Raw genomic sequence first — 13,814 nt, 5'->3', positions numbered from 1 at the left:
AGCCCACTGAAGTTAGACTACCTGCCAAGTGAGTAAATACAACTCACTGTAAGTAAGGGTGGTGAAATCAGTCCCTCAGCCATCAGGGAAATTACAGCAGAGAAGAATTTGTACAATAAGCCAGTAAAACCAGCAGGGGCTACAATACTACATTTTTAAATAGGAGATTTTGGTTGTGAACGCCACTGTGCAACCAGTGGTTAGAGTTTAGGGCCCCTGTGTGCTGAGCACACTTATCACCTTACACAAGTGTTCATTCATGCTTAGCGTCCTATGATGGTGTCTGAGTTTGTTTCATGCTGAGAAACAGGACAAAAAAAGAAAGAAAAGTAGGCCTTTAAGTAAAGAGCAGTTTTAGGAGAAGCAAGTGTGGGTTTGACGATTTAGGGGTAATTTTACCTAATGAACTCTTTCCAGAATTTGATCTCTTCTGGAAACAAAGTAGTGAGAGAGGAGAGAGTTCAGTGTTGCCCTCCTCTGAATTCTGAAGAGCCCTGGTGTCACAGATTCTTTAGCATCTGCTCTATGCACACACTTAGCATTTCTGTGAACATTTTCCATCTCAAAATTCCTCTGACACTATATTAACCTTCAGTGGCCTGGTGAAGTGAACAAGTTATGTAAACGGCACAGATAAGTTAAACGACATGCCTAGAGTCATAGGAAGTCTGGCTGAGCCAGGAAGCCTCCCTCAGCCTTGGGCATCTGTGGGGCGAGGCTGTGTCTCACAAGCACAAGAGGCCCAAGTTTGGATAGTAGTTCTGCCATTATGCAATAACCAGAGCTCACTACATGTCAGGTCATACTGCTGACTCTGAAGTGTTCTCAGGGTAAGGTACATTACCTGTGGGAGTGCTCTAATGGAGGTGATACCGCAGCCAAACAGATTGCTCTCCACTTTGTAACCATTGTGCCGATGAAGTATTTTCAAGCATGCCAGAAGGGACGGGTCTCTTCGAAATCCAGCCACTGTAACAGGTGCAGTAGATAGAACTAGTCCAAGAGGCCAGAACTGGATTATTGCACTTAGAGGCCAAGTCTTTTCCAGTGGACTAGGTGACCGGTCTAAGAAAATGGTAGCACCAGGAACAGAGGAATGGAGTTTTTCTTCAGTGTAATCCAGCTCCTTTGCTGCTAGCACATCCATCCTTGCCTTAGGGAAGGGGGAGAATACAACATTCCTGAGAGACTGAAAGGTGCAGCTGAAGCTAGTTCAGAACTAGCCTCCTATGCCCCTAAGTTATTAGAATCTTCCAAAAATAACACGGGTAATTCAACCAACAGGACAACATTCTGCAGCATTCAACAAGCCTGGGTGGCTGGTTAAAACACTAACTCCCCATGAAGTGAAGCTGAAGAGCAATTGAGGAGTTGATCTAACTGCAGGACTGAACTCTGAATTCTTGCCTTCCCCCGTCCTTCAGCTTGAGGAAACTAACTCCAGTGCCAGGAGAGGAGACTACAGAGAGCGGTTTTCTCCTTTCCCATTAAGAGAAACAGGAGGCAGATTTATAGTAATGGGAAGGAATAACACACCAAGTCACAGCAATGTACTTTTAAGTTTTCTTTGACTCCTTGGAGGAGGAGAATATTTTTAAACACATAAAAAGAAGTAGGCGAGCAGACACTGACTCAGTGCAGTTAGTATGGTACTTACTTTCCATTTCCTCCACGCATGCTTTATAACAGTAGCAGCCCGGCGCATTCTTTGGAAATGTTTCTTTGCGAACCAGGAGCGAACAGCTGAAGATTTAATCAAGAGTCAAGAATAAAGGAACTGGCATATAGAGGATCTCAAAGCACTTACCTATAACAAAACCAGTGGTATACATTTCCTAATTGGAAACTTTGTGCCAACGTTCAATTATGGTACCCAGACCCTAGCACACTAAGTATTTAACCCATCTGGAAAAATTACTTTTGACATCAAAACCACACCTGTATCAGCTTTCACCTACCAGCCTGGATGATGGTAGCAGACCAGCTCTGCTTTGATAGCTTCCTCTGCTTAAATCTTCTCCAGCAACACTGAATGCAAAATGCTTTCTCAGATAATACTGCTGCTCTTCTAGCTTCAAGTTGTTCTAGCTGTGTCAAGGAAAAATCTTGTCATTAGTAGACTGCGTATTCATTGTCATTTAGGAAAAAGCTGCGATTGCTCTCTCATTTTTCATTAATTTATAACATGGATCGTTTGGTATTTTGCATGAACATGTTTTCGAAAACTATTAAACAGTGGTGGGTTAATGTATCTATGGAGACATGAAAATATTTCAGTTTCTAGAACTGTAGATCATATTTTGAAAAGACGGGCTAATTAGATAGAACCCACTACTCCTAAAGTGAGGGGGGAAGGGACCTAGGGGTGGGAAAGTGCCTAGAAGAAAGATACTTTCTATCAAAGCCAATATAAGAAGCTTGTTTAAAGTGGTCTGCTTCATTAGCTTAGGCCCAATTCAGCAAACTATGTAGTTAAAAGTCCAGCTGCATGTTAAGCACATTGTGAACAAGGGATTTGACACTTAGGCCTAGTCTACACTGGGGGTGGGGTGAATTAATCTAGGTTACGCAACTTCAGCTACATGAATAACGTAGCTGAAGTTGACGTATTGAGATCTACTTACCATGGGGTCTTCACTGCGGTAAGTCTACAGCTGATGCTCCCCCATCAACTCCACCTGCACCTCTTGCTCCAGTGGAGTACTGGAGTCGACAGGAGAGCGCTCGGTGATCGATTTATTGTGTCTAGACTAGAGGCAATAAATCGATCCCTGCTGGATTGATTGCTGCCTGTCGATCCAGCGGGTAATGTAGACAAGCCCATAGGAGAGAAATGAAATTTATCATCCTGAAACTGAATATACTCTTTAGTGCACCTGGGGCAAGCAACAATACAGTGGGGGTGAATGCCTCATGTCCCTTACCCAATGGAGATGGAGTTTTAAAAAGACTAAATTCCTACTCCCACTGGATTGTTTTCACGTATCAAAAGGTTTTTTTTGGTTGTGTTTTTTTTTTTTTAAATAATGTGAACAGGGTGCGAAATTCTGCTTCCACTGAAGTCAGCAGTTTTGTAGTTGTCTACAATGGAACTGGGCTGTGACCTGCATTGCAGAAGCACGCCCTTGTTCTTCCAAGGGATGGATGTAACATGCTTACCATGGAATTAGTCATAAAGATTTTGGTTTTTCCGCAGTACATGGAAGAGTTGTTTGATTTGGTCTCTGTTTGCTTAACGGAAACAGCACTGTGTCCCACCGTCATTTTCTGAAGAATATCATGGATGACAAAGCGTAACTCTTCATCGTTATTTGTTGTTGGAGTCAAACCTGCAAAATACAAGATGTTGAAGGGAGGGAAAGTCAAGTATCTAATTAAAGACTGGAAAATAGTCTCACTAAAAGTAAAAGGGGCACAATTATTGCAATGGTTAAAACCACCTATGTAGAAACAATCAGACTTGATTTGAACAGATAACAGATCCTATGCAATCTAGAAAACAAAACCGAGAGCAGGAGCAAGCGGCAAGGGATTTAGATCCTCAATGACAATGTTCTGCAAAAAAGCAAAAGCACTGAGCAGGACTTCACCACAGTGCTTTAGACTGTAGTTTTAAAAAGGGAAACATTTCGGAGATACCTAAATAGAATCATCTCCTATCAATGGATCAGGGATTATTCTGGCCACTTTTGAGATATAATGTGACTAGACCTGTGTCCATTCTTAGGAAATAGACAAAAAAAGAAAAAGAAAGAAAGGACAGCAGAGTGAGCAGGAGAATGAGGGAAATGGGTTGAGAAAAGTTGCACAAGTTAATTTCTCTTTTGGAAGAAAGACTGGAGGATAGGCAATTCAGACTAGAACAACTACAGATCTCTTTCAGAGTATAAAATAGTGCTTCACAGCAATTCTGAATGTCAAATATAGGAACCTGGAAATCTCTGGATCTTTCTACCCCTAACAATGCATGTGTTTCTATTTTTTCATTGCAATACTTATTTCTCTTTAGGAGATGGAAGAGTTGGAAAAAGCAGTACATTTAGGCTGAATATTGAAGTTTTGCTTTTCTTGCCAACAGGAAAACACCTGGGGATGAGCAGTGCTTCCACTGGCCCTCACTGGGAGCCAATAGCCGTATTGCTTATTCCCACCAACAGGAAATAAAGTTTCCTCTTCTTCATTCTCAACCTGTTACCTACCACAATAAGCGGGGATAGCAGCTAGTCAAGAGAAGGCATTTCCCTCGCCAGTGTCCAATAAATATTTTGACTGCTCTCAATTACAAAATTTATCTGCCTGTATTTTACTGCATATAACTAACCAAAGCTAAGCAATCAGCATTTTCCTAGATACAAGTAGACTGAGCCAGTTAGAACCTCTTGCATCAATGACGAATGTTTCCTAGCTTAATGGGCTTTCTTTTCCATGTTGAAGTTAGATGTATGAACAAACTTTGTTATTAGATTAAGGTTACAAAATGGATTAATATGGTGTATGTTGCAGATACTTTCCATGCCAAATTTAACAATGAATGAGCTGGTACCCTCTCCTAACAGCCCCTCTTTCAGGAATACATAGCATACACATTACCTTATAAATAGGATTACTTTTTAAAATGCATCCTCAATTGTTGCTTTGAAATACAGATGCGCACAGAGAAGTTTGCAAAAGGTAGAAGCAGCAGAATCCAGTAAAGCTAGAGGCCAATTGTGTATTTGGCAACAGGTACAAGAAACAGAGAAAGGAATGTAAGCAAACAAAAAGAAACTTAAAATTTTCCAGTTTACTTATCTAATGCAAAATATAAAAGTCACAAGAAAAAACAGGATCATTTGAAAATCGTATTCTACTCCCGATAAGAATACAGCCATCTGCACAAAGATGGAAGATTTAGCATGGAAGTAATTTTATTTAAACAGTTTTAAAATCCTGACTTAAATGCCAGATTGTATGGAAATTAACATTAATGACTAGAACATAAAAATACTATGAAAGCTCAAAAATGAGGAACTTCCCCAAAACTGAATGTGTGATAATACAGTCTCTGTATTTGTTTTATACAATAGCAAGAAATTCTGTGCACTGTGCAGGGAGTTGAGTGAAACGAATAAAACCTACCTCTTTTCTTCTTAGCAGGAGAGAAACCATTTTCATCTGGCACTGTATTGGATGTACGTGATTTTCTCAGCACTTTATAACGCTCAATAAAACTTTGGAAGGAGACCCTGAGAGCCAAAATGAAAATCAATCCTGCATGAGTACCATTTACTGTATGGCTCAAGTGCTTAAAAATTACCTTTTAATGGGGGGGGGAATTTTTGTTGTGGATTATTAGAGGATGAGCAAGGTTCCATTGCACAGAGGTATAGACTTAGTTTAGGGAATTCTACACTACAACAGCAGACATTCCACACCCTTGTTTAACAGGATTATTGCACTTTTAGCTGATTAAACTCTCACAGTTTTACTACTGGAGGCAAGCTATCACTGCCCAGAGAGATCATTGTGACTTACTGCGTGTCAAAGCTATTCTGTGGTTTTAAATCTTGGCTCTTAAATACAGAGCAACCCTGCAAAAGAATTGCTCAGATGGCTTTAAAAACCCCACTGTTTCCATGAGAAGAATCCACAGACAGCATTCATGATAGCTGGTTTTCAAAAATCTCCACCAAGGACTAGGGGATTTAGACATTAGCTATCTAAAATTAGCGGGCATTGTGTTGTTAAAGCCCAGGTTGGTTCTCCAAATCTCAGTCTCAGAATACAAAATTCCTTACTAAGAACAGAATAATTAATTGAATGTCTGTGCCATTGGCAGATTTCAAAATTGTCATGCACAAGGCCTGACCTGATCCAGTGGTAGCATAATGAACTGCTATATTGATGTGGGGGTGGAGAAATGAACATTTCAGAATTTAGGTGACAATCTTATACCCATATTTCTTGGGCCAACAAGTCATAGGGCTGTTGTCTTTCAGCATGGAGATTTTAAAAGGAAGGAAATATGCATCTAACTTCCCTACACTATTTTGAAATTCTTCACCAAGGTATATTTGTCTAAATAAGCCATACAGCAGAATATGTAGGTTTCCTGCCATTTTACATTTGGCTACTCAGATAAGAGTTTATCTACCCATTCAATCTCTGTAGTAACAAGTACTCAGCAATTAAGTTGTAATATAAATATATAGAGAGGGATGCAATGGTCCCTTATCGAACTCTGTGGAAGCCAGTGGAGCTGCACTAGACAAATCTGGCTCATGAAGTTTAAGGAGCTGTATTCTGAAGATAAAGTAAACATGAGAAACTTAAAATTCATTAGGACTTACCTAATAGGAAATCCAGCTGCACTGATGCTGATAGTTTCTACTATGCCACATGCTTCAAGCTGACTGAGAACCTATAGTAGGAATTAAAACACTAATTCTGTTTAGGTACTGCTATTAAAGGTTTACCAGGGTTTCTATCAATGCAAACTGCTTTTGATAGGCTCAAGTCTTTTGAAAAACTCGTAGGTTTTCTATTCATATATAGTTTCCAAAAGCAATTAAATGTTCACCTGTTCAGTCTCTCAAGTGTGTTGATTCTTTGAAAGATGGCAAAGTTATGATGCTCATCTCCTACGTACTGCCTAAGTACTGTACTCGGGGGTGGGGGGGGGGAGAGAGAGAGAGAGAGAGAACACACAAATGATACATTACATCTAACTCCGAGCAGAGTTAGACAGGACTGTCCTGTCCCCAGACAGTTTACCAGAAGTCTTGAGGCTCAATTTCACTAGATGTCTGATTTCCACCCCCTCACACATTCCGCTCATTCACTAGTGGCAGAAGTTTCTTTACTTTGTGAAGTAGGTGGTTTTGCTCCAACCCCAAGCTACCTGGAATTTGTACTGAGGATTTGCCAGTTACGTGCCTCACTGCACTTAAAGTGGCAGGAAACTTATCCTGAATTTTCAAACTGGATTCAGGTTTTTAAAATCTCAATAAAAGAACATCAAGATAGATCCTTTGGCGCTATGCTGATCTTTATATGTATATTCAACAGAGCTTTTGATTTTATACCAGCTGAGAATCTCCAAGTTTAGCTACAATTGCTCTGCTCCCAAGGAACCTCCCACTCAGTATGCATGTCAGCTGTTTGCATCTGAGTTGGCAGACATCCCTGTATAGAAACTAGGAGTAGGCAGAGATTTAATAAAAGGTGTGGATTATAAAATAGACTGTGCCATTAAGATGGGTCTTGACTCAGAGCTAGGTTTGGTGAGCTCCAAGCCCCCCCACACCACTAAATCCAAACTTGTACTGAACAGCATTTTTTTTAAGAGAAACTGATGTTTCACATACACAGTATTTATCAATGAAGCTGCAGTGAAGAGAGCCTCACTGAAGGTTCACCGTAGTTTGGAGAGGTTTAAGTATCATCTACCCTACCTCTGGTAAGTTCCCTCTTCTCAAATGAAACTTTCAAGATATTTGCTAAGAAAAGTGCTTTACAACCCATATCATGCAGAGCCTGATGCAAAGCTCAGTATGAAACCAATGAAAAGACATGGACTCCATGAGGAAAATTCTTTGCAGAGTTACCTCCTCTTTTTTAAAAGTCACTGCCTTGCAATCAGCATTAGGCTTGATGCATCTGATGTAATGAGGTGTAGTGCTATGCAAGATCTGCATCAGACGTTCGAGTGAACCCTATAGAAACAAACACAGCAATTATTAATGACCATGCCATATTGAGGCCTTTTTGTTTTTCCAGAGTAGTCTGGCTAATCAATACTTACGTTTTTTAAAAATCCTGATGTTTATTCATGGTAGCGTTTATAGGCCCACAAGAACAGAATTGCTTAATTTCAGCATAATAAGCACAGCTGCTCTTTTTCAGGACAGCTAGAACAAATTATCAGTGTTCCATTTAAAGATCGCTTCTGGCACTTGTTTATTCTGTGGGTAATTCAATGTTCCTAAGTGTGCTGGATTGATTGCTCTGTGCCTGGGGTTGTAGCAAGTCTGGAGAGGTAGGTACTGGTTTGACATGTGGCCACAAGTTATGGGTTAAAAAGCACAAAGGAAATACAACAGACTCCAACTTCTACTTGTTTAAATACAGAGGCTTCCTACTGAACAGTGGAATTTTTCAGTTTTATACCAGTGTAGCAAACATTTGGCACAGAGTCAGGAAATAAATGGATGGATTTTATCATCAAGTTACTTGAAGATGGCAGCAGAAATCAGGCAGAACGATATAGTATCTAAGTAGCATCAGACACTCAAACAGGACAAACCTTGAACTTGGAGACCACTGTAACAACTGCTGCTCTGTTCTGGGTTTTGGTATCATTCGGTCTCTTTTCTGTCATGGGAAAGAACTTCTGAAGCAAGCAGTCTTGGGAATTCTTCAGAAGCTGGAGTAACTCCAGTGGAACTGGGTCCTATATAGGCAAATACACGTCACTAGGATTTGGTGGAGTTACTTGGATAGGTAAGGCACCCTTAAAGATGTAACTAAATATTCATCATGTCTGGAGTCAATAAGGTTAGTAAATAAGCTGTATCAGAATTTTATTACTCAACAAAAGCAACGGTTAAGAAACCATTTCAGATCTGACTCCATGTATTTAATATGAATTCACAAATACAGGAAAATACTTGAGTGTTAGACAATTTTTACTAAATATGGTAGTTGGTCTGTTACTAGCATTTTCTTATGGAGGGATGGCACAATGAGAAGATTCTGGCACTCATGCAGTTTAGTTTTGGGGCTAGTTAACTAATGGTAGGGCAGTCCTCATAATGGACATTAGAACACTTTCCTATGCTTAATAAGAGATGATATTCACTGCATCACATGATACCATTTCTTAAAGTTCCTTGCAAAAAAAAAAAGTGACTTGCCGTATCAGAAGTGTCATAATAGAAAATAGATTCCAATGTTCACAGATCACCTCATTAACTTCCTGGTAGGCACAGTGCAGAAAGACGCTAAGTTTTAAGTTTCTATGTGATATTGGTAAATGGCCAAAGGTAAGTCCATGCTGCTGTTTCCCTGATCACATGGAAGTTTAAAGTCTGAATTGAATATTCATAATTAAATGCCACAATGACAGTTCTGGAGGCTGAAGTCCTCTATTCACACAATATGCAATAGCAGTGCACACGCCTCTATGCTGCCCCAGCAATATGGCCAAACCCTGGAGAGAACATCTTCAGGGGCGAGAGGTCACGGAGTCTGCATGGCTCCCTTAATCCTTGGGCCTCTGAGCCTGCTTCTAAAGGTGCTACCTGTGCTGGTGATTGTTCACTAGGAACTGGACTGAGAGGATCAACCCCTTTCACATGTCATCTACTAGTAGTGGACACATGCACTATGTTAACAGCAATTAAAGACTATTTTAAGGAGGCTTTTGATTTTTAGGCTAGCTTCTTTCAGGAGCCATGTGCTTATTTTATAGTTTATTTTTAAAAATACATACCCTATTTTTCTCCACCATACCTTCCACTTGGTAACAGACTTTGTCAGCATAATGGGAAACAACAAAGTTAGGCTTCTTACTAAACTTGTCCCGGCTTATACACCGGTTATTAGACAAAGCGTTCTCAATTCGGGTTTGGAACTGGCTGACGTTAGAGGACCTGTTCAGGCGACACTCCTGTGTAATGAAAACAAGGTAAAATTGCAGCATGTCCTGTTTGTAATAGGCAAACTTTACCTGTGCAGCAATTAAAATCTTTCAGACATTAGTATACTTAGGGTGTGTCTTCACTACCCACCGGATCGGAGGGCAGCGATCGATCCATCAGGGACTGATTTATCACATTTAGTCTAGACACATGAAATCGACCCCCAAGTGCTCTCCCATCGATTCCTGGACTCCAGTGCTGCGAGAGGCACAGGCAGAGTCGATGGGGGAGCGGCAGCAGTCGACTCACCACAGTGAAGACACCACGGTAAGTCGATCTAAGTACGTCGACTTCAGCTACATGAATAACGTAACTTAGATCAACCCTCCCCCAGTGTAGACCAGGGCTTAGACCTTAAGGCATTTTACCGGTCTATGTTGCATTTGGTATTCCAAGTACTTTAATGTTAAACTACTTTAAAAAAGTGACTCAGTCATTGGGGTTCCATGTTTGACATCAATGGTGTGCACTTACACGGCATACCTGCAAGACTGGGGGAGGGATGTGGGGAAAAGAACCACCCCTATAGCATTATGGAAACAGTTGGTTCTTTTGCCTGGAAGGATGCCTTTAAGTGAATCGACTATCTTTGGTCATTTTGGAGACAGTTGAGGAAAGGAAGAAAAGCAGGCTAGACAGTATTATCGGTTCAGCTCTTAAAAACTTACCTCATTCAGCAAAGAAAAGATGCTGACAGGGCTTCCTTCTATCAGATCTAGACAGCTCTGGTTATCCTGGTAGTTTATGAAAGACCATTCTAGACCTTCTGCTGCATATTCTTCCTAATACAAGAGAAATGAGAATGTTCTCCTCAGGACACTAGTATTTCACAGTATACTTAGTGAAGTATTTCACTTAGGGCTTTTGTCACTTGACATACAGTTGTTACTTGTTGGCTTTTTAAAGAACAAGTCAGTTCATATCCTTAATCACTTGTAGCAGATTTGTCATCATTTTCAGAACTACAAAATGTTCTGAAATTTCTTCTCACATAAGAGGTCTAAAATCTTTGGCTAAGTAGCATCAGCTCCCCACAGGGCCATCTGTAGGATGTATGTGGAATTGTGCAGTTTTTCATAAACCTGCAGAGATGCTTTACAGAGTGATCACACAAGGTGAAAAGCCAAGTTGTGACTCAGATGCCCCTTCGGGTTTCCCTTAAAGGGAAAGAGCATCCCACGTGATCATCTTTAGGGCACAATTTAGCCCTAAGCAAGAGCTCAACATGCATCCACTAACAGTATTGTGTTGAAAACTAAATTAGATCCAAAAGGAATGGGAAAATGACTGCAATGGAGTTAAAAATCACGGTAACTGATTAAAGTACTGTAGTTGTGCTGCAGACTTCAGCATTCGTTCAGCACAAACGGACAAGTGAGAAAGCAGAACAAGTTCTCATTTTTGTTAACTTTAAAATGTTGTGGCAAGTCAAACTTGCTTAGGCAGACTCACTAATGGAATATAAACTGTTTGGCATGCAGCCATATCAAGAAGGGCAAGAAGTCAAGCAGTGACTTGCAGCTGGCATAAAATGGCTCTGTAAATGGAGATGATGATTTTGTTTCAGTTAGAAGAGGAAAAGCCATTTACGCAAAACCTGGTTTCCATCTGTTAACTGATTGTTAACCCCGTGTGTGCTGGCATGTTGTACACAGTCACCCTAGGAGCGCAGTTTAAGCAAAAAAAAGTCAGTGGAACACACAAGCGCACAAGATTGTGAATTTCTGGATAACTTACGCTCGGGCCAGTTTTGCACTACTATGCTGTCTGCAATGTATAATTTTCTTATCTCCTCACTGCCACAAATACTAGATAGCCTTGTACCCTTCAGCTCAGTTGAAAGGGCAAAAAGCATAATGGGGTTATGAGTAATAATGGGTTCGAATGCAACTCAACAAGTATGTTACAGTAGCAGCCACAAGCCCCAGTGAGGGTTGGGGCCCCATTGTGCTAGATACTGTACAGACTTCGCAAATTTAAACAGTTACATTCTGAAGGTTTATAGGTCTGAAATTTATATTCAGATGCATCAAGATCTAATTAGCAAGGAGTGTTTCTTACTTGTGATCTAGCCAGTGGTTGCAACAACTGCTTAGCAAAGTTCAATGTTTATATGGTTCTAAATTAACTCAAGCCTTTCTTTTCTAGAGGTTGAAATGCAGAGTGGGAAATACTTCTTGTCCTTTGCCAGGGCTGCTTCCCACTAATAAGAACCCAGGGCAGACAATAAGTGTTCTATTTCTCTTGAATAGACAAGGGAGCGGCAACTTGGTTTATGAGGTCGTACTGCCAGGGCAGAGGGCCCTCGCAAAGCACTAGGCATCATTTAAGCCCTTATTACAGGGCCCTGCACGAGCTCTCTGCAGGAGATGAATTTTGGCCCTAAGGAACTGCCCACAAGACCATTAGAGTCTTGTGTAAGACAGAGCCATGCATTAAACTCCGTTGTTCCTAACAGGAAAGGTGTGCTGCCGTTGCAATTTCTGAGGAAGTCGCTGTTCAGATTCTGCACACCTTAATAGATGCCCAACAAATTCAGCAGCATCAATATGGCCCTTTGAGCTCTGGACATTTCAGCAATTCACAATGTCATTGGAACCCTGGTGACAGCTTTTTAATATGTACGTGGATACACGCTGTATTTCCTGCACAGATGTTCCCCCTCCCTGCAAAGGCCCAGTACTACAATCCTTGGTCAGGTAAGTAATCCTGACCTACCTGTGCAATCCCAATTATTTCTATGACAGAGTAAAAGTTGCATAATCCGGCCATAAAACAGTTTTAGGTTACAAAACAAAACAGTCTTGTAATTAGGAATTTAACAGTGTAGTAACGTAGGAATAAATACAATGGCTTTGTGTTAGACATCTCGTAGAGGGACAGTACCTGTTGTGCCTTCAGATAGTGTGCTACAAAGTGCTGCTGTAGTTTCTCATTGGCATAGTTAATACAGAGCTGTTCCAAGTTGTTTTCAGGAAAAGATTCAAAACCATAAACGTCCAATAGACCTAGAGAATTATGGGGAAATATTTATTTTCTATCAGATCTAGTGCGTTTGGGTCTACAGCAGATTTACTGTACTTTCTACTCTTAAATTAAAAGGGACTAGAACCCATACCTATAAAGTTGGTCCACACAAGTGAATCTGCATAGATGCTTCCATTTATCATTGAAACCAGCCAGTCAAATAATCTGTAAATAACAGAACCCCGATTAGCTGGAAAGATTTACACTTATCTTGTAAACATTCAGTTGATTTATGTTTTCCAGTAATTTTTTCTGACTCCTATTACTGCCAATACCACAATATTTTATAGTTTCACACTTTACCTTGGCAGCTAAACTAATTTTTATGAAGTCAGAGGTATGCCACGAATGTTTGAATAAAGTTAAGAGACCTCCGGAAACAAATGAAGAGCCCATACACCCCTGCCACTAATTCACTTAATTGTGTCACATGAGTTTTGAAGAGCAGAAGACTATACTGTAACATGTGAGCACAACGTCAAGACCCCATTCTACCGGGTTTGTTCCCTTTACCCCCACCAAACTTCATGAGATTAGAAGCAGTTTAGCAGATTAGTACACGTATTTAGGCATTTCTCTGCTCAGCACTGTAATGACTAAATTGACTTAGGAGTCTAAGGCGCTTTTGAAAATGGCATCTTAAAAAACAAAAACAAAACAAAAAACACACAAACCCACACACCATGGACCTAAACCCTTAATTCAGTTAAGGGCACGGCCTTATTCTGCCTTACTTTACATCACATATTGTCTCACTCAAAGGGAAGTCACAGAGTGTGAAGGTAGAATTTGATCTAGATTTTTTTTTTCCCAAGAAACTTCTCTTTATTTTAAGATCACCTGTACCATGTTTATCTTCGACTGCAGTAGCACCAGCAATGCGGCCCCATTGTGCTAGGAGCTGCACAAAAATACAAGACCAAACTTCCCCCAAAAAAGCTTAACAATCCAAGGCCCTAGTCATACAGTGAGGTATGCATTAAGCCCCTTATCTATGCAAAACTTATTGTAGGATGGGGTCTCAAGAAAGAGGGAGGAGAAGGAGGAACGAGAGAGAATACACACATTTGTTTCTTTAATATTTATCAGAAGGCAGAAGCACATAGG

At 40.5% G+C, this 13,814-nt stretch overlaps 1 protein-coding gene across 2 annotated transcripts in view; it reads right to left on the bottom strand.

Annotated features, from left to right (window-relative positions):
* MYO19 (myosin XIX) overlaps positions 1–13,814 on the bottom strand; it is a 44,623-nt gene that overhangs the window by 1,156 nt on the left and 29,653 nt on the right. For both annotated transcript variants that reach the window (XM_039507261.1, XM_039507260.1), the window contains exons 13-24: positions 12,799–12,872; positions 12,567–12,688; positions 10,349–10,462; positions 9,473–9,649; positions 8,285–8,431; positions 7,587–7,694; positions 6,330–6,400; positions 5,119–5,225; positions 3,160–3,329; positions 1,959–2,088; positions 1,658–1,743; positions 845–1,153 (exon numbers count right to left, since the gene is read on the bottom strand). In XM_039507261.1, coding sequence (XP_039363195.1) covers positions 845–1,153; positions 1,658–1,743; positions 1,959–2,088; positions 3,160–3,329; positions 5,119–5,225; positions 6,330–6,400; positions 7,587–7,694; positions 8,285–8,431; positions 9,473–9,649; positions 10,349–10,462; positions 12,567–12,688; positions 12,799–12,872 — 1,615 coding nt within the window. The remainder of the gene's footprint in view (positions 1–844; positions 1,154–1,657; positions 1,744–1,958; positions 2,089–3,159; positions 3,330–5,118; positions 5,226–6,329; positions 6,401–7,586; positions 7,695–8,284; positions 8,432–9,472; positions 9,650–10,348; positions 10,463–12,566; positions 12,689–12,798; positions 12,873–13,814) is intronic.

Source organism: Mauremys reevesii, linkage group 20, assembly GCF_016161935.1.
Source record: "Mauremys reevesii isolate NIE-2019 linkage group 20, ASM1616193v1, whole genome shotgun sequence".
NCBI classification, from domain to species: Eukaryota; Metazoa; Chordata; order Testudines; family Geoemydidae; genus Mauremys; species Mauremys reevesii.
Note: the sequence above shows the minus strand (reverse complement) of the source record. Positions and strands in the feature narration are given on the sequence as shown.